Source organism: Antechinus flavipes, chromosome 1, assembly GCF_016432865.1.
Source record: "Antechinus flavipes isolate AdamAnt ecotype Samford, QLD, Australia chromosome 1, AdamAnt_v2, whole genome shotgun sequence".
Lineage (NCBI taxonomy): Eukaryota > Metazoa > Chordata > Mammalia > Dasyuromorphia > Dasyuridae > Antechinus > Antechinus flavipes.
In genome coordinates this window covers 389,409,619-389,431,662 of record NC_067398.1, presented here as the reverse complement: position 1 = coordinate 389,431,662, position 22,044 = coordinate 389,409,619, and the positions used below count along the sequence as shown (strand labels likewise).

General features: G+C 33.8%; 1 protein-coding gene across 1 annotated transcript in view; it reads right to left on the bottom strand.

Moving 5' to 3' along the window:
* Positions 1–5,500: 5,500 nt before the first annotated feature.
* ADAMTS16 (ADAM metallopeptidase with thrombospondin type 1 motif 16) overlaps positions 5,501–22,044 on the bottom strand; it is a 215,537-nt gene continuing 198,993 nt past the window's right edge. Inside the window, exons 22-23 of the mRNA XM_051973434.1 lie at positions 8,426–8,573; positions 5,501–6,986 (exon numbers count right to left, since the gene is read on the bottom strand). Coding sequence (XP_051829394.1) covers positions 6,871–6,986; positions 8,426–8,573 — 264 coding nt within the window. The 3' untranslated portion in view covers positions 5,501–6,870. The remainder of the gene's footprint in view (positions 6,987–8,425; positions 8,574–22,044) is intronic.

Below are 22,044 nucleotides of genomic sequence, written 5' to 3'. Positions count from 1 at the left end.
ACCTATTGTGGTTCTTGGCAAATGTGGAAAGCATTAGTCCTCTGAACCCAGTGATAAAGACTCCTCTCCCCACCTCTTAGGACTTAAGTAGCACCTGGTGAAATTCTTGTGAAGTAAGTGTGACTGAAGACAAAAGACCTTCTGTAGAAGGCTGTCATTGCCTTTGAAGGTAATTAAGAAACAAAAAAAAAGGAAGAAAAAAAAACAAAACAAAAAGCCCACTGTGATACCATAAGACCTGTGTCTATAAAATCAGGTGGCAGCACCTGAGTGTCAACATATAAATCAGACTGTGTGTGTGTGTGTGTGTGTGTGTGTGTGTGTGTGTGTGTGAGAGAGAGAGAGAGAGAGAGAGAGAGAGAGAGAGAGAGAGAGAGAGAGAAAGAGAGAGAGAGAGAGACAGACAGACAGACACAGAGACAGAGACACACATAGAGAGACAGAGAGACAGGGAGAGAGGGGGAAGGAGGAAAAGGGGAGGAGGAGGGGAGAGGAGGGAAGAGAGAGGGAGAGGAAAAAAAGAGAGAGAGAGAGATAGGGAGACAGAAAGACAGAGAGAGAGATGGGGTATAGGGTGAGAGGAAGGGGAAGAAAAGAGGGGTAGGAGGAGGGGGGGAGAGGGGGAAGGGAGAGGAAGAAGGAGAGGAAGACAGAGAAAGAGACAGAGACAGAGAGACAGAGAGATTAGAGAGACAGAGAGACTAGAGAGATAAAGATATAGCAAGATTGAAAAAGGGATCTATAACCTCTTTTCTTCTTAATTCCTTGCTGCCTGAAATCAAGACAATTGAGTTACTGAGGGACATGCCTAGGTGGGACATGAATGGCAACAACAAAGGACAATTTCTTTGAATTATTTCTCAAGGATAGTGAGGAGCAGTGTATCTATAGAGAGAATCTTATTTCACTAAAATCAAGTAAATTAGCATAGGAATTCAGAGGAAGAATAAAGGATGGGCACCTATAAATGTCTGTACTCCCAGAATTGGACATTGTAGTAGAGTAAAAAAGTCAGGAAAATCCAGGTACAACTCCTGCTTTAGCTACCTCTAAGCTGTGTGGTTTTGAATAAATCAATTAACCTTTTGTGTCTCCATTTCCTAAACTGTAAAAGCCAGGGGGTTAAACTCAGATGTCCTCTAAGGTTACTTCCAGCTCTAAGATTACATTGATATTATCCTTGTAAATGAATTGGATTTAAGTGAGGCAGGGCTGTGAAAAGTCACTAGCCTCATTCTGTCTTCTAGAGCCATCTGCATCCAGTGGCAAGATATAGATTAGCAAAACAGGAGATGGCCCCTGCTACCAGTAGACACAAATTGATGTGTGACATATACACACATACATACATATATACATAAACGTATATATGATATATATGGAAATTATTCTATACTTATTTCTACTTATCAGTCCTTTCTTTGGGGCAGATAGCATCTTTCTTCATGTGTCCTTTATTTTTGTGTATTTATATAGCCAAAATGACTTAGTCACTCGAAATCATCCTTAAAAACAATATGTTATTTTTAAAAATGGGATTTTGTATGTTGTTTTGTTGGCTCTGTTTACTTCATCTTGCATAAATCCATAAAGATTTTATCACATTCCATTGTATGCTTGTGCCACATTAAAAAAAATATTTCCTCAATTATTATCATATATTTTGTTTCAGTTCTTAGCTATTTCATACTATAAATATTTTGGAATAAATGGCGACTTTTTTCCTCATTGATGGGTTCCTTGGGCTATATTCTTAGTTATGGAGTCTTTGGTTTAAAGAATATGGGAATTTTGGCCATTTTATTCGCATAATTCCAAATTGCTTCTAAAATGGCTGAACCACTTCACAGCTCCAACAACAATGTATTAGCATCTTCCCACAAATCCTTCAACATTGACTTTTCATTTTTTGTCATTTTTCAACTTTTTAAAGTGTTCACCAAAATCTCAAGGTTATTTTGATTTGCACTTCTTTTATTATTAGTTATATGGAACATTTTCTCATATAGTCGTGAATATTTTGCAATTCTTGTTGAAAGCTGACTGTTTCTATCCTTTGACTTTCATTCGTTGGGGAATGGTATACACACATACATGCACATATATATTTATATACACACACAGACATACATATGTGTGTATATATTTTTAGTATGTCATATATCAAACCCTTATCAGTGAAATTTGATACAAATATTTTTTCCATTCAACAACTTCATTTTTTATTCTATATGCCTTAATGTCTACACAGAAGCTTTTCAGTTTTAAGTAATCAAAATTATCTATTTTATATTTTGTAATTACTTCTACCACTTGTTTAGTTAAGAATACATTTTATATCTGTGAGATTATATCATTTATTTCTCTTCTAATATTTATTTAACATTTATTGTGGAAGGTGTTAATCTAAAACGAATTTCTGCCAGACTGCTTTCTGGTTTTCTGATCAGATTTAAAAAAAAAATCAAATTGGAAGTTTTCCTCTGGGGAATAGATTTTTCTATTTTATCAAATGCTGATCTATTGGATTCTGTTTTCTGAATTTTATTTATGCCATTGATAGATTTATCTATAATTTAATACCACGTGGTTTTGTTGATGACTGTTTTATAAAATAGTTTGAGGCCTAGAAGTGCTATTTCTCTTCATCTTTATTTCTTTTCATACTTGATATTCTAGATCTTTTGTTTTTCTAGATGGAATTGGTTATTATTTTACCAAACTCTGTACAAGTATGCCCTTCATAAGTTGATTGATATAGCATTAAGAGTGCAAGTTAATTTTGGTAGCATTATCAGTTTCATTTTATTGGCATGACCTCGCCATAAGCATTGAATATTTCTCTAGTATTTTATTTCTTTAAGGAACAGATCATAATTGAATCATACAAGGTTTTTTTGTTTTTGTTTTTGTTTTTTGATACTTTGGGAAGTTGATCCCTAGATATTTCATGCATTTTGCAGTTTTTGGAATATAATTTCTCTTTCTATTATTGTATCTTATGTTTTGTTATTATGCAAAGAAATATCATTTATTTTTGAGAATTTATTTTGTAGCTTGAAAACTTGCTGGAAGTATTAATTGTCTCAATTAGTATCTTTGCTGATTCCCTGGAATTTCTAAACCAGGAGTTCTTAACGTTAGTGTGTGTGTGTGTGTGTGTGTGTGTGTGTGTGTGTGTGTGTGTGTATTATGGATTCCTTTGGCGGTATGATGAGAAAAATTGGACTCTCTCTCAGAACAATATTTTAAAATGCACAAAATAAAATATGTAGGATTAACACAAAAAATCAATCTGTTAATTCCACGTTAATAATCTTTGATTAAGACTAGTTTGATTGACCCCAGATAGCAATATGGAGAACCAAAATTTACAAAGAAACACATTTTATGATGGAAGGAAGAAAAAAAAAACTTCCTAACAATATCCAACAATATCTAAAAAGGAAAATGAATCACCTTGGAAAGGAACAGACTTTATTGGTGATTTTTAAAACAGCAGCTAGATGAGGACTTGGTGGGCATGACAAGAGCCCTTTTAATTCTGCAATTGTAACACTGACCAAGGTATGGAGAATAGAAAGAAGGGAAGAAATAAGAAAGAGGCAGTGTGACCACTTAGAAAACTATTAGAATAGTGCAAGTGAGAATGGTGTTTGGAGTTGGTGGTCCACTGCCCTCTTGGTTGAGTGGTAGTGAGAATCTAAAAAAATAGATTCATAAGAAAAGAATTAACTTAATTTGGTGAATGTTCTATTGATCATGGATCAATAATATCAATTTTCCTTTTAAGAAAGATAGTACACTGTGGAATACTCTGTATGTAGAATGAAAAATTCAGAATTTGTATAGTGCTTTTAACACACACACATATATAAATATATAATGTGTATATATATATATAAATATATATGCATTCACACATAAGTCAATAATTATATAAAGGAAATATGTAATAGTGACATGCATTATAATTTCCTTATATTTATGTCATAAAATATGAGTGGGAAACAAAAGTAAATTAAAAAAAAATTGTATCAAGAATAAATGCCAAATGAAAAATTATTTTCTTACATTTACAATTTCAGTTTCTTTTCCCTCATAGGGAAAGATCTCCACAGAATTATATTCTATCTAAAAACTAAATTTTAAAATCACTATTCAAAAAGTTCATACAACCAATTAAAGAATATCCTACATATAAATTATCTTAAAGTATAACACAAAAATTATATGTATATGTATATGTATATATACATTTATATTTAATTAAATGTATATATACATTTATATATATTTATATATATATATAAAATTTTAAACACTAAATGCAGTGCAAGGAAAACTGAAGAATGATTTCATATATTATTATTAGAAAAGCTGTTAATTGGTCTGGGATACAGAGAAAATTTACTGTCGTTCACCTATATGGATATTACTGTTGACCAGCCCTTTTGACTAATTCATTTGTCAGAAATGGATTCTTGTCCAATATTTTATAGAGTTAGATCCAAATTCTGAGTGTTTAGGTGAAAGTACATTGGCCTTGAGGATATCAACTAAAAAGAAAATTCAGCTCTCTCTACATTTGTCTTCAAGCTAAGCTTCTCAGGAAAAACAAATAGTAAAACAAAACCTGTGTCTGCAATGTACACATATAAATCATGACACAAACAAAAAATAAATCTACCATTCAGTGGCTCTTGGGAAGTCACTCAGATCCTGCTTTAGAAAAAAACCTGAGGGCTGGTATTTTTTTAAATAGGCAGCTAAGTGGTTCTGGGAAGAATATTTTTGGTCAGACCTAGAGTCAAGAAGATCCAAATTCAAATGCAGCCTTAGTCACTTCCTAAATCTGAGATACTGGAACCTCTCCCTGCCTCAATTTTCTCAACAATAAAATGGGGATGATAATAGTATCCACCTTCCAAGATGGTTGTAAAAATTGAACGAGCTAATATTTGTAAAGTGCCTGCTCAGTACTGAGCTTGGATCATAGGAGGTGTTTAATAAATAACTTATTCCCTTTCCTTCCTTTCTCCTAAAAAGAAAGAAAAGGGATGTACCACTTAGCTGTCCTCACTTCCCAAGGACTGCAGTGTTCTTGAAACAAGCATAAGTGAAGCACACTAGTAGAGCATATTTATACTTTTAACTTTTGTTTTTTTGCAGGAAAGATGTTCCACTTGATGCATCATAATTTCAATCAATCTTGCTTTGCCTCACCACTGGATTTGTCAAATCCAATTTTATGTGGACCAAGGGATGCTAAGGTCCAGAGCAGCTAAAGTGCCGAGCTACTCAGACCATGTCTGAGACCATATTAGATAAAGGGCACAGGGTCTTTTTTCATTCTATTCATTCAGCTGATCAGCTGTAGTAGCCCACAGAGACAGAGGACAGAAAGACAGAGACAGAGAGGGAAGTCTCCAAGGCTCCTTCCAGCACTAAATCTATGATTCTGTTATTTTATGAAATGATGAGACAGTTCAGAGGCATATAATACAATAAAAATTTATTATAAAATTTCAGAAAACATAAATATTCAGGTGCTCATTACAAGTGGAGCTGCATCATAAGAACTTTAACTTGAAAGCAGCACCAATACTGAAACGGAGTACGTTGGAAACAGGATGATGTGCAGCTTTTTCATTTATGAAATTGGCATTCATTCTAAATGAGTATTGTGAAAACAACCCAACCCCGAAATTGCCACACAAATAAAACATGGATTTCTGGTTTAGAAAATTGGTTATTTAGCAGACAACTATTTTAGTAGTACCATAATTTTTTTTTTTAATAAGAGACAGCAGGATTTGGGCATAACCAGAAATTAAAAAAAAAAGATGATACAGAATTCTCTCTCTCTTTCTTTCTTTCTTTCTTTCCTTCCTTCCTTCCTTCTTTCTTTCTTTCTTTTTCTTCCTTCCTTCCTTCCTTCTTTCTCTCAGTCTTTCTTTGTTTCTCTCACTCTTTCTCTCTCTTTCTTATACAGCAAAGTATAAAGAAATAAGTTTAAAAAGGAAGACTCTTTTGTAAATAACAAATAGATATAAAAATAAAACAGAAGAAAACTTTCATTTGGCTCCTGAGTCTGAAAGGGAAGGAAGCACCTTTGGAGAGATTTCATTTTTTCCCCCTTTCCACATCTGGTGCAGGAATCAAGACATGGTGTCCAGGTTCAAGTGCTTCAAGTATGCTGATGAAAATTTTGATATTGCTAGTGTATGAGAAAATATTCAGAAAGAAGAACAAATGGACGGACTGAGGGGCCATTATCTACCAGCAGCTGGGAAGGAGGGATACACAAGCCCAATAGCTTCTGTACTTGTAACATCTGTGCCCCTTTAAAAAAAAGAAAACTCAAAGAATTTCTGAACTTAAGAGCTGAGATGAGAGACACACTCCATGTGCCTGGTAGTAGGTCATTTTAACTTGTCGTCCTCTTCACAGATTTTTCTTTTCTCTTCTTCAGTAAGCACCACGTATACTATAACAAGTTCATCTTGGCCTATTTTGGCCTTAATTTATTTGAGATTAAAAGAAAAACACAACAACAACAACATACTCCTTAGCAAAGCTTTGTCCATCTCATTTAGAATAGGTTCCTTTTGTTGGCAGTACTGGTAGGTTTGACTCCTGCCATAATAGTACAAAAGGCTTCCATGTTCAAATCATTCATAATACCATTTGCACATGTGTGTGTGTTCAGGCCCATTAAAAAAATAACCTCAAAGTCAAAGAACCAAGCCTAGTTATTCTTCGGATTTCTATCTTACTTGGGCACAGCCCAATTCAGATTGTGCAGCTTTTTTCTTGTGCTGAAAATATATTTATATATATTTTCCCATCATGGGAATCAGTCCTAATTTACAAATTAGATTTTGAACAAGATCTACAGCACTGTTTGCCATAAAACTTGTGGTTACACATTCCATGCTGGGGCACCAAATAGCACCAATTGAAGTAATCTTTGCAGAAGATATCTGAAAAAGAGGAGAAATCATCATCCTTCAATATTGCCATTACATTACAAGTTCCTTAGGGGCAGGGACTATCTTTTTTTATTTATTCACATTCCCAATAGATACTTTATAAATGTTCATCATATTGTAATATTGTACCCCACTGATCTGTTAGCTCCCCAAACACACCATTCACCCCAGTCAGCAAATAGATGTTTTTGGCAAGTAAAATATATTTTGTCTTTACTTTAAAGGGATTGTTGAAATGTAGGTCAAATAACTTCAAAACTTTAGAAGACTTTCCTTGGATGTTCTCTTATAAAGCTTGGGACTTCTTATTTTTCTTCTTCTCCCTTCTCCAAATAAACTTACCCACCCACTCTTCCACCTAAACAATAGTTTCTCTGTTAACTAAATCTCACATTTTTAATCCTCTGATTTAACTAAACCACTCATTGTCCTCTGGCTATATTCCTTCTTAGAAAGTACTTTATAATTCTCTGGTCTCTCTAAATATTTTAGATATTTGGGGATTATTTAAACATAATTTGTAAAGCACCACTATCTGGTTTGATACAGCAAGTAGAACTGAATATGGTAGACTTTTGTCCAATTTAGGAAGCCTACATAAGATTCTATATTCTGATTTCTCTTATCCAGGTATTCTGAACAGCTTTTTAATATGAAACATTTCTTATAACTATTTCCTTCTTAGTAGCCTTACAGTAAGAATAGTGTGTTTTCAGACAAGGAAACTGGAAGGCACTTAATTGAATCAGTTTAAACAAAATATGGAGCTTTGGGAGGCAAAGTTTGGAATGAGAGGAAAGTATATGTCCTGAGGTCTTTCACATGGGGACTGTTTAGCTACTCAGGATATCCCTAAATGACAACTCCTAAACCCTACTTTTCATTGATTCTGTAATTGCTAAGGATTAACTAAATAATCTGTCTCCATTAGTCTTAATTTCTTATCTATTCTTTTTCAGTGTCACCCTATATTCTATAGAGAAAACTTCTAATTTGTCTAATTCATTATTTCATATGATTTTTCTCTAGACAAGACTATTTCCTGTGCTTTTCTTGCTCCTATCTTCCTACTCAGCTGTTTCTTTCTCCTGAACCATCCTCTTTCCTTATTAATTTGTAAAATTTGTACCTTTCCTTTATAGCCCAGATAAATTAATGCCTGCTCCTCTAAAGAGCTTTGATTCTCTGATTGGTCATGACCCTGAAGTCTTCAGGCTCCATAGAGCCCTTTGCATTTCTTGCATGTATTTATTATACATTATTGTGTTTTCTAGTAATCCCCTCATTCAAATATAAGCACCCTCAAGACAAGGACATATTTTATCTCAACTTTGTTTTTCTCTAATACCTACCACTAATATGCTGCTTAATGTTTGTTAATTAATGTTTGTTGAAATATTAAACTTGGGAATGTTGTCAGTCACATTTACCTTTCTTCTCTGGAATAGGACAGAAGTGGGTATTGCAGGCTAGGGAGCTGATAGGTTTCTGCTGTGGAAAGCATCCTGTGGCTGGTCTGCCATTTGCTAGGCACTGGACTAATCGTGTTTGAACTCCACCTCCACAAGTTGCTGTGCACTAGGAATAAGGACAACAAAAATTTATAAAGAGACATTGTGTGTAGGCATATCTATGTGGGTGCAAATGTTTTTTAGATTCTTAACACTTAAAGGCTCATAAGTGGTAAACTAGGGAAACTAAGGAGACTGAATTAGATGATGCTGGGAGAGTAAATTTGTTGTGATAAAGCAAAAATAATATACCAGTATTTTCATATTCACTTTGGAAGGTGTGTTGAGAGAAGAGTGGAAGAAGGTGATTTATATGAAAAACTTGAATTCTCAAAGTATAGTAAATGAACCATTTTTAATTTATTAGCATATTTTCTACCTAAATTTCTACCAAATGCTTAAATGAATGAAATAACGTTTTTATATATGTGAGAAAGAAGTAGTTTCACACACACACACACACACACACACACACACACACACGCACACACACACCCAACAAGAACAATTTTCATTCCTTTTCTCTCTTAACTTTCCTACTTCCTCCCCACTTTTTTTCTTTGTTTCTTTTCTTCTTTCCATTCTTTGATTTCCTTTCGAGATGCTTTAGCTTAAGAGGGTCAGAGAGAGTTACTAAAGGTTGATCTGTTTTTCTTGAGTATTTTTTCTAGATTACCATGGGATAAATCCTGAATCAGATGAAATTTGTCTTTTCTTTTCCTTCTTTTCTCAGAAAAACAAACAAATGCCAAATCCTACCAAATTCCTCTGTTTACAAGATCCATTGAGAACTCAATAATGATTTACCACCTAGAATTTTCTTCCCCTCCTTCCCTGGGAGGAGGACAATGCATAATCTGAAAATGACAATGAATATAGAGACAATTCATCTTCCACTGAAGTTTAAAGAGACAATAAAAAAAAAAAAGGAGGCATCACTATCCCAAAACTTTTGCTTTTAGGACAAGACAGAACTTACTAGCATGGTTCTTAATAATGTTTTTTAAAAAAGTAAATCCCATAATAAATTCATGATATTCCATTATAAAACTGAAACACGATGTGGCAAATTTTACTTTTATAATATGAATAACATTCTTCCTATGGAACAATGACAGAATTTTTCACAAATCTTAGGTGGAACATGCAAGTATTTGTGACTTTGGAAAAGATTAATTATATCATTATGAACCACTAGATGGCATAATGGATAGAGTACCAGGCCTGGAGTCAAGAAGACTCATCTTCCTGAATTCAGATCCAGTCTCAGACACTTAATATCTGTGAAACCTTGGGCAAATCATCTAACCAAGATTGCTTCAGTTTCCTCAACTGTAAAATGAGCTGGAGAAAAAATGGCAAACAACTCCAGTAGCAATGCCAAGAAAATTCCAAAGGGGTCACAAAGAGTTGGACACAACTGAAAAACAATTGAAGAAGGATTAGATCCTTTTCTAGTCAACCAAATTCATGTACAACTTGTGGTTGGGACAAAAATCATTGACTATTGAACTTAATACTGTGGATCAAATTCTATAAAGTTTCTAAGAGCATGTAGCATATGTATTTATCTTATAAAATGAAAAAAAATGATTAAACAATTTACATCTGAATTGATTTCTAACTTACATGTGCGAATATTTGGACTATTGATTAATTTAATTAGCTATCCAATAGGTATAATCCTGTGATAGTTACACCAGGTTGGAGGCTTGTTGTGAACCTGACACTGCTTTATCAAGATGCTTTTTTTTCCCTTTATGCAAAAGAATTAGGATGTCATGAAAGTCTTATAGATTCTGAATAATCTTAAGCCTTGACTAAAGTCCTGAAGGGGCTTGTTCATTAGAGGTGCTTTCCCATTTGTTTCTAGAACTGTTAGCTTATTGGGGGTATTCAATATTGTGGATAACTTGAGGTCAGATTGAACATCTCGTAATGATTCTAGGGCTACCAGAACCAAACATAGCTATACTCCAAATTAGATAATTCAAAACACTCCTCCATCTCACTCCACTCCAGATCCCAGTCTCTTTAGATAGGTCAGAAATCAATTCAAATATAAAGAAGACAATAAAATGCTTTTCAAGGTCCCTTCTAGCTCTGAGTATTCTTTAATATCTTTTTTTTTGAGTCATCATACATATCAAACTGTCTAATTGTGGGTACTCCAAGATGTTCTCTTTGGCCTCCTTTCACTCCAATCTTACTCTCCTCCAAACTCCCCTATTACTATGGAGTGTACTACTATTCTTTTAGTCACCCAGGTTGTCATTTTTCAATCATTTAATTCTCCCTTTTCCATTTCACTAAATGTTATCATTTCTATCTCTACAACACCTCTTTTACCTGTCCCTTTTTCATTTCCCACATAGCTTCTACTCTATTTCAATCCCTCATCATTATTTCCTTTGTACACTGCAGTTAGATGACTAGGCAGCTCAGTAGATAAGATTGTTGGATCTGGAGTCAGGAAGAATCATCATCCTGAGTTCAAATATGGGCTCATATTACCAGTTGTGAGATCTTGAGCTAGTCACTTCACCCTGTTTGCTTCAATTTCATCATTTGTAAAATGAGTTGGAGAAGAAAATATCAAACTAGTTTAAACATCTTTGCCAAGAAAATCCCGAAAAGGATGTGATTGAAATAGTCTTTTATTTGGTCTCTGTTTCAAGAATTCCTTCTATAGTCCCTCTTTCATGATGTTGCCAAACTGTTTTTCTTATGTGCATTTCTGACCATGTCACTATCATATATGATGAATTTAACTGGCTCCCTATCATCTTAAGGAGCAAATATGGAATATTATGTTTGACATTTAAAGTCCTTAGCAATCAATCAAATGACCATGTATTTATTAAGCACTTTTTGTGCTCAGACTTGCTAGATACTTGGAGGTTCAAGAACTAAGAAAGAAATAATTCCTATTTATAATGAGTTTGCACTACTTGACTCTAATCTACCTTTTCAGTCCGTTACAAATTTTTGACCTTAATTTATGCTTCAATCTAATCAAGCTGGCTATCTTATTTTTCTTCATAAATGAAACTTAATTCTTGATCTCTGTGCCTATTTACTCCAATACTCCCATATTCTACCCCACGCCTACTTTCTACCTCTTGTAATTTTTGGTTTCCTGTCATACTTAGGTCAAGTTCCATTTTCTTCATCAATCTTTTCTTGATCCCCACAAATTGCTGGTACTCTTTCCCACTCTTATTAACTAGTATGTGCCTAAAAAAGTGCTGATTTTCTAACCCACAGAATTTAGCTTTTTTGATGGCAGAGACTATTTCCATGTTGTCTATGTATCTGAAGCTACTAGTGCCTGACATCTAGGAAATGCTTCAAAAATATTTGCTGAGTTAGCCCTAAAATCTTACCTTAGCAACAAAGTATTTGGAGCATCTGCCACTCCATAGAATTCTGAAGGACTCGTTTTGATACATAATTTTCCTCAGTAGAGATTTTTTAAATTGCTTTTCCCAAATACCTCTACTCTTAGCTTTGTCTGCTTTGAAATGGAGAAAGTGAATACCTCAGTGAAAGTGAATACCTGTATGAACATGACATACATACACTTATGCTTGTGATTGCTCAGTGGAACAATACATGACAACTCAAAAAACAGAGGAAGCTAAAAATGCACAAAGGAAAAAGAAACACTTAGCAATTTATCAAAAAAGGAAGTCTATAAACAATCTAGTCAGAATTATGTAAATTTTTTAAAAAAACAATAGAACCTGCTCCAAAAATGTTTTTAAAAAATTATTGAAAGAGTACCTGCTAAAAGAAAACAGGGTTGGTTTTGTTTTGGATAGTTTCATACACTATGTTCAAATAAAACCTTTAAACAGAAGGTATAAAAATGTTATGAAAATTGGGTTATGGTATATGGGTAATATCACTTGCCAAAAATTACAGGAACATTTTGCCAGAATCCCATAGTATTGAGTGACCTTGAGCAGGGCTCCAGGGCTCTCTTTCTGAGACTTTAGCCAAGGGGCAATAAACTCTGCCTTCCATTGTTTCTTCCATTTTCCCTGCCCCAGAGGGGGCTCTTAATCTAGGAATTCCAAAATCCTCCTCCTTCTGACTGAGTGACAAACACAAGATCATATAAATTTTTCCTTCTGTGTGGGGAGTGAGAATGAAAAATAGAAAGGATGTCTCTAAACTGACAAGCTGAGAGCATTTTTATTTTTCCTCTTTGGGCTGAAGGATAGTTAGGTCCACTGGATATTAAAATCAAGCACCTCGGGATTTCAGCTGATAAGTATGGTATGCCTCTAATGTTTCTGCTCAGTTTTTCCTTTCCCCTCCCCTCTTGCCTTTCTAACAAAGCTCAGCAAAATTCCTCAGTAAGTTAGTCTTAAAATATGACCAAAAGCAACCAGAGAAAATTAATTGTGTGGGCATGTGAATGCTTAATTTCCAAATTATTGGGGTCAAATACAATTGATACAGCTGTTTTCTATCAAATATTCCTTATTTATGTATATTCTGCTATAAAACATAATTCTGCAAAAAAGACAGGCCTGGCTTCATTCTCTGCATGTGTGTTTTAGACATTCTTCAAGGTCATACTTTGCTCATTGGCATCCTGGATTATGCTAACTACAATATCATTGAAAGCATTTCCTTAAACACTCATCTCCCCCATTAAAAATTTACAGCTCTAGTTTTATAAAAATTCAAATTTCTTTACTAGGTCAATAGATTTAATATTTTAGTTGGAAATTCTGAAAGTATTGTGTTCTTTATATTAATCAAGATGAGAGGTGATGTGCAATAATGGTTAGTGACCAGGCCTTGTAAAGTTGTAAAGAATACTTAGGTCCAAGTGTATCCTCTGAAACATACAAGCTGTCTTAATCTAGGTCTCCTAGCAAGTCTCTAAGGTTTTAAATGAGTTGCAGATTTCTATTCACAGAAGTTTTCACACTAGAAGTTTCTCAAACAAATAAAATCACAGGTATAAATTCCCAGTCTCTCTCCTCTTACATGCTCACACGCTTAAGTAAGAGGGAGGATCAAGACGAAAACAGAACTAGGACAAAGGGGTAAATAAAATCTTGAAAAGATTCATTCAGCTTCCCATGCATGAAAAGATCCATAACTTCAATTCCCTAATTTCTTCTAAGGTTAAAAAAAATAATGTTGCTTAATAATATTATTTTCTTTCAACTCTTTTTGTTATTCAAAAGGTATAGTGGTTCAAAAGTAACCATGATTCATTTAACTACAGACTTTGAATTGCACTGGAGAAATCACTGGTGGTAATATTACTAAAGGGGTTTTAAATATGATCTTTACCTGAATCTACAGAACATCAATAATTTAAATTATTTGGGTAAACTTGCTTTGGCTTCAGTCTCAATATTGCCCCATTACCTACACAACAACACTATTTATTTTGATCTATGCACAACCAAGTTAGACACTATTGCATTAAAAAAAGAAATGGGAGCTAACATCTGACAAATGTCAAAATCTTAACAAATGGGCTAATATTAATGTTTCATATACATTCCACAGCATAATTCCCGCTCCTCCTCACCCCCCCCCCCCCCCCTTATATTAAGCTTAGTTGGCTTATTTCTACCCAGGCATCAATTTTTTCTGTTCTACTATAAGTTTGTTTGTTTAATCCCCTGAGGGTCTTTGGGTGAGGTTTATTTATAAGACATTGTCATGACATAGAATTTCTAATGTTCCCAAAGTTTAGACTCCTATTGAAGAAGTGCTCTGTAGCTCTGTAGTTATTGGATTGGACTGAATTTATTGTTGTGTATCTACTCGAGGTAAATCACAACTTCATTTGGGTCCAGTTTAGTGACGACTGGTAAATAGTGGTGAGATTTATTTATACTCCAAAGGGAACCTCCCTTGGAACAATCATTTTGTAGCTACTGAGATTTTTCAGTACACAGGGCTTTCACTTTTTTCCAAAGAACCTTTCTCAGTGTTCAGTTCAACACTGCTGGGCTCATTTCATGCAGGGCTGAAATAGTTTATAGTTAGAACCCGAGAGACTACTCTCCAAGACTTCCTATAATCAGAGAAAGTAGAAGTGGAAAAAACCCCAATACATTATCCATTACATGATTCCTCCCCGTGGTTCAGCAATTAGTGTTTTTCCCCCAATCTCATTTTAAATAACCTTGCCGATGCTAACTGAGCTTCCTTCATTTACCTGGGTAGTCTTATTTTCCTGATATTCACCCAACTAAGTAACATCTGCTGATTTCATTAACTTTAACTCCCAACTCATCTAATTTAAGATACTTAGTACAACCAGTTTGCCAAACACTAAAAAACTGAAAAAGTATCATATATCATCTTTTCTTTATATTTCCTTTCAGTAGCAATTTGCATGGATTTATAATGATTATGAATCCATATTTAACTTGGTTAAATGAAATAGATCATTATACATAGCTGCAAGTAGAAAGAAAAAAAAGAGGGGAGTGTTTTGAATATATAAATGTGTATCTAGGCGCATATATTGAAAAGTGAATCTTCATATTTTATAGTATAGAAATAGTCATTTTCTTTTATTCTGCCATTGGATCTCACAAGTAGATAAATGGTAGTCTGATTATCAACAGTTGCTACTAGCCAGCTAAGTGATGAGATGGATAGATTGCTGTACTTGGGATCAGGAAGACCCAAATTCAAATCTAGCCATACACAATAGTTGTGTAACATTGAGCAAATTATTTAAACCTTTGCTTCAGTTTCCCATTTGTAAATTGGGGATAAAAATAACACCTATTATCCAAGATTGTTATAAGGATGAACTGAGACAATATTTCTAAGGCATTTTGCAAACTTTAAAGCATTAGATAAATGCTAACTATTATTGCTTGAATGTTACTAGTAAAGTGTTTTTTAGTTACATTATCTTTAATTCATAAGTATCATTTACCCTATTCCAAGGACATACTTTTTCTGCTGTTGTAACAGCATAAATATAAAATATTTTCTAGAGAATCCACTGATTTTCATTACAAAGAGTTTAAAAACTGGCTTTTTCTACCTCTTCCTCTTTTCAGTAATATGCCCCAATTAGGAGTATACTTACATTTTACTAATTTTCCTGTTCTACTCACTTCTTTTCCCACTAAAGTTACTCAACTAATGCTTCCATTTGATACCTTTAAAAGCATTCCAATTGGAAGAACTTTCTAAGTTCTTTCATTTTCCAGTAGCCATGGACCCTGTTCATTTCCCTTTTTCTACTTTCCTACTGATCAGATGTCCTTTTCCTGAGCTTGTTGTGAGGATTCATAAATCTCAAAAACTATATCCAGAACAAACAATTTCATGACTCTAACTTTGGCTCTTATTGGGACACTACTGATTTTAACCTCAAAGTTCTGCTTAGTTCCTTAGACATACTGTCCTCACTAGCACTAGCTTATGCAGTACCAATAAAATACAGGTATGATTCAGATAATATTTTGATATTATTATTGAGATAATATTTTGATATTTTGACATGTTTCAATAATTTTAGAAAATATGATGATTGGATTTGAAAATTGCAGTTTTTTAAAAATAATTTTTAGTATTTGGGTTGGGTTATAATTCAGTTAAAAATTCATTCATTGAGTCTCCAAAGTCAGTATGCCATTTCCTGTTCTTTTTCTCTCTCACTCAGAATTCTCTTGTCGAGAGAAATGAGAGTTGAGACACTGAAATATGGTGACAAGGAAGAATTTGTCATTGTTATAAAGAGTTTAGTACTTTTAGGATACACAAGCAACCAAAATAGTGAAAACCAAACAGCTCATCTACTGCATGGTTCTTTCCAATGCAAATCTAAAAGATTACTGACTGAACTTGTGCATAGTCATGGTGAAGAATGTCTGGAATGATACCCTGCTCCTCACACTGCTCAGACTGTGATTTCACACTCCTGTTTTCTTCATGCTGATTCATTCAGACAATCCAACAGGTGTTTGCACTTAACCAGTCATACCCAAACCAAATTAGCATGTGAACCATCTGAATCTCTGCCCACATGATTTAAGTTAGTCCTAACTCAGGTTCCCCACTGAAAGAAATGATGAATAAAGTTCTTAAGTCAATAGAAATCTCATGAACTAAATAAAAGAAATGGAGATTTTTAAACTGTTACAAGAATAAGCCTCTTGAGTGCAAAGGGCGGGTGGGCAGACAGCCATTACATCTTGACAATTTTCCATAGCCCTGGAAAGCTGACTATCGCACAAAAGTGCTTATGGCATACATATCACTTTGGATTCTTATACCAAATAATTTATGATCTCGAAGAACTATAAAACACCCGGTAAATGGATAGTACTTGCCAGAAAGCTTATAGTCCCCATATGATAAAAATGACTTATCAGACAACTGATTGAGTATCTTTAGTCTTTTGAAAGCTGTGAAGATATATTTTCCTTTTTTTTTTTTTTTTTTTTTGATTTGCGCAAAATGCCAAGAATGGTTTAAATTAAATACAAGTAAGACTTCTTTTTCTCTTTGCAAATTTCCCTAAAGTTTCTGCATAAGGTTTTCTTGAGAAGTAATGCGTATTCCCAATATAATATAGTGTGATCACCCCACTTTGTCAGCCTTAATATCTTAGCTGGTAAATACTGTTAGCAGTTGTGTTATACACAAGAAGGAGATCAAATCAAGGAAAGTACACAGAAAAATTCCCACTCATTTGTTGCTCTTGGCAGCATAAGAAAAACCTTGTAATACATGAAGACTCTAATTTCCCCTCTCCAAATTTATGTTGTGTCAGAAAGATGCTATGATTCAGGTATATCTCATACCTCTAAACAAAAAATAATACATATCAGCTTTATGTAAAAAAGTGTTTCAAAGATGAGCCTGGAAGGTATTTTTAGGTACGGTATATAATTATTTAGTAGTAGGATTTTTGTTCCCTTTCATAGATTTATAAAATGCTTTTCTTCTAAAGTGCTCACATATTAGATCAAGAGGTTTTAGAAGATATAAAAAGAGACACATCACAATGTCATTACTACTGAATAGTCTTGGCTTTTTGTAAACTTATCAACCCAACTAAGCCAGTGAAGCTACACTTTTCCAAACACAAAATGAAATGCAAGTATGATTCAGGTAATATTTTAATTTTATTATTCAGGTAATATTTTGGTATTTGATATTGTGACATATTTCAATAATTTTAGAAAATATGATGACTGGGTTTGAGAATTACAGTTTTTTTAAAAAATAATTTTTAGTATTTGGGGTTGGGTTATGGTTCAGTTAAAAACTCATTCACTGAGTTTATGGGATCTGATGATTTACTCTACTTTGTCTTTTTTTTTTTTAACTTAATATTAGATTAATCAGTATGACATATGAATAACAGATATGGATAAGAATTGCTGTTTCATGATACTTTTTTTCTATCAAAGGAATATGAAACAGGAAATAGAGTGACTGAAATGAGGGAACATTAAACACCTCTTCTATCCTCCCAAAATAAGGGAAATATAGTCCTTGAGGAAAGTGACTCCATTTATCAAGTAAGTTGAGTAAGCTCTGCTCTATCCCTTTATCTTTTCCATATGTAATAGATAACAATTTCTAGAGTAGTAGACAACAATAGACATAGTATCTGATGGCTCAAAAAAATACAGTTTCCTGGAGTTTTGGCATCCCTGTTCAACAAGCAATGGCCATTCCTTACCTTTCCAAAGATGACTGGGCAGCCTTAGATTATTTCCTATATGGGAAAATCTTTCCCAAGTGGAATTTCAATGCTTATAAACTATTAAATTCTTAATAAAAATTCAACCCAAGTGAAACTTAGTTACTAGTTTCCATAGTGCATGTGATGTGGCTCTCTGACCGGGAAGTGAACCATGGACAACTATTTATTAGCTTGTTAAACCACATTCCAGCCACTTTTTGTATTTTTTTTTTCCTCCCTATTCTCCAATCAGATAAGCATCCTTAGTAGAGTACCCTGGATTTAAAAAAAATAAAATTATGTTGGTATAGATTGTCTATACTCTAAAACAGTAATTTGAAATGAGGATTTTTGTTGTAAATCAGTAGTATGGCTTCATGTATGTGTGTATACATACATATATATGTTGACATTTATATATTCATGGATATATCCATATATTATATACATGTGTGTGTGTATATATATATGTATACACATACACACACAAAATGAACATATTTAGTCTCTTTCTGGATAGGATGATCCCAACCATGACTGGAGTCCATCTGTAGGGAACTTTTCAGAGAGGATGAAGTCCCTATGGAGAAAGAGACTTAATCCTCATGAGTTTCTCTGGTATGATTTGCTTCTTTGATTAGGAACCCTTGAGTGAAAATTCTAAAGGAAATTCTCCTTGCTTATTCCTCAGTTTCTACTATATTTTTAATTTCAGGACAAGTAGGGAATGAATCTGATCCTGCTGGGAGTTCTGTCTTCAACTATGCATAATAACTGACAGAACTGGCAGCTGGAAAGTGGGTGGAGAAAAATTGCTGAAAGGGTAGAGGGGCAACATGCCATATACTATAAATAGTTGAAGGACTTCTAATTTATGTAGATTCTCACCTCAAATCTTCTACTTCCTAGATGGGTTAATTTAGGAAAGCCATCTGTGCTTTAGTTTCCTCACTTGTAAATTGAGGGTGTGAGTCTGTGAGTCCAAAATCCCCCCTGCTTCAGACATATATCTTCTTTTGTACCATGACCATGATTTCTTTTGTCACTATATACTACTGAACTCTCCTATGATCAGGAGCTGACCCTTAGAATGTAGCACAGATACATATGATGAGATATTCTTCCCTTTCACATAGTAGGAAGCATAACTATCTAGCATAACAATAGTGGGAGGACTTTGCCGTGATGTCAACCATAACTAGCATTCTAGAATCATCAAAGTTTGAAGGGCAAAAATCCTTAGAGATCATTTAGTTTCATCTTCTCAGGAGATAAGAAAATGGAAACTAAGAAAGATGAACTGATTTGTGTGTGGACACAGAGATAATTAGTGGCAAATCCAGGACTAAAGCAATTCTTCCTGGCCCATTTTTAAGTGCTTTTTCACCACCACACTACTTCAGTGTTTGAAGAAGGACAGCTCAATGTTAGATCTCTATTATATTCCTTTGGGGGAAAAATGGGGTCTTTCCTAGAATGAAATAAAACATGCCCAAATATTCTTTGGAATAGACTGACTTTAGAAAGTGAAGACTCCAAATTGTAGATTGACATAGGAAAATGTTTTATCATTTAAGTATTCACAGTCTTTTAGGTGGTGTTATTGGAAGTTAGTAGAATCATAGTGGAATTATAGTAGAAATGCTGTTCCAAGGACATTTGGTCCAACCTTTCCTTGAAGCATTAATTCTTTTACATCTCCAATAAATGGATATGAAGTCTTTGTTTGAATGTTTCCAAGGTGGGGAAGAACTTGTAAATCAGCCTATCAAATTTGTTGGGTTTAAGATTGTTCTTCCTTTTTTGATCAAAACTAGCTTACTTGTAATTTCAACTTCTTGTGTTGAAGATTCATTAAAATGTAAATAGACTTTGAGTGACAATTCACTTTACTCTTTTTAATCTATAATATCTTTCCATTGGAGCATTATCAGGTAAGTGGTTGACATCTGGAATCAAAAAGCAAGGCTCCAAGAGATTCTGGGGGAAAAAAGATGAGTAAGTTTTATGTGTATATATGTGCATAAAGAGGGATAGGTTTTTTAATAAGGCAAAGTAGGCTTGAGTACTACAGTAAAGGCTTCTTGAACAGCTAAGAGAAAATATAAAAGCACAAAGTCCTCTGAAAATAGGTAGGACAGTCGCTAAAAGAACAGTATTGTCTCCAAAACAATATTGTTAATGGTTGTACACCCATTCATGTTAGGGATAATATTTTTCTAAACTATTAGCTATTACTAACTTCCTCTGAAAAAAGAGGCATGGTGTTATAGGAGGCAAAGATTTTCTGTCTTAGAATAAGTTGGAGTTGGAGCCACAAAGTGGCTGTATGATTCTGCCAGTCCCTAATCTCTCACTGTCCTAAGCAACCATTTCAGACTGTAAATTGCAGAATAGTGACCAATCTGCATTTGTAGAAGGAGTTTCCCATAAGGATTTCATTCACAAATGTTTTTGTTTACCCACTAAACTATGTATACCCATGCAAATCAGAATCAGTCTCAAACACTTATTGTGTCACATTGGGAATGTCACAACTTGTTTTTTAGTTTCCTCAATTTTAAATTTTTAAATTTTAAAATAAGAATGATAAAAGTGCCTTCCTTCCCAGGAAATCAAATTGTGAAAATCAAATGAGATACGATTAGTAAAATGATTAGCCTAGTTAGTGCCTGGCAAATAGTGGGTTACTAATAAATGTTCCCTTTCTTCCAAATCCTCTAAAAAGTCAGTAAGAAACAATTTTAATGACCTATAATTTTGAAGATATGGATTATTCTGGATAATTCAACACTATTTATTAATAAATGCCTGTATCTTCTCTTCAATTTTTAGCTTTAGAGAGTTGTTTGGGGGCCCCAGGAAGGAAAATGATTTGCCAAGAGATACATAACCAGTTGAATCCAAATCTTCTAGATTCCCAGACTAGCCCTCTAGCCCTTGTATTATTCTGCCTCTTTAAAAGCCAAATATATATATATGTGTGTGTGTGTGTGTGTGTGTGTGTGTGTGTGTGTGTGTGTGTGTGTATGTATGTAAATTATACAGATTATCATCATTCCTCTAAAATAAAACTCTATATCCTATAAATATATTTGGAAAGTCATACCTACATGATCAAAGGAATATTATCTCAGAATGTTGGCAGATGAATTCTATTTGATATCTTGTGGGTAAATATGGGCTTATTGAATGGAAAGTTGAGTCAGAGTATAAAATGTAGGCTGTCATGATTGGAAGTACATTTTGCCATCTGCCCTATAAATCAATAACTAAATTTGAGAGGAATCTGTTTTAACTGAACTGATGTCAAATGAATGGGGACTTCAATTTGAAATCATTTTAAGAGATGCATCAATCTTTCATTTAACTTGAATACTAGTCCCCATTCATCATGAAGGGTTGAAAAAAATCTCTTGAACTTCTTCCCTTTATTTTTTGAGAAGATTTTGGAGGCTATGATAATATAAGAATCCACTTAACAAACACTATACCTAAACAAGGGCAAAGAAAAGGTATACAATAAAAGGGGCTCATGACTAAGAATAATATACTTGTTAGGAATCTCCTTTTTATTAAAATATTATTTTATTTTATTATTATTATAATTATTATTATATATTATTATAATAATATATAATATAATATAAATTATAATTTATTTATTATAAAAATATAATTTATTATTATTATAATATTATTAAAATAGCCCCATCCACTTCCCAAGTTGTACAAATCTAGATCTGCTTCACTCTATTGCCTAAAGGATATACATGTGCATGGAAATATTTTGGTGGTTCATAGATTTTCACTAGAAAATTAGATCTTGTATACT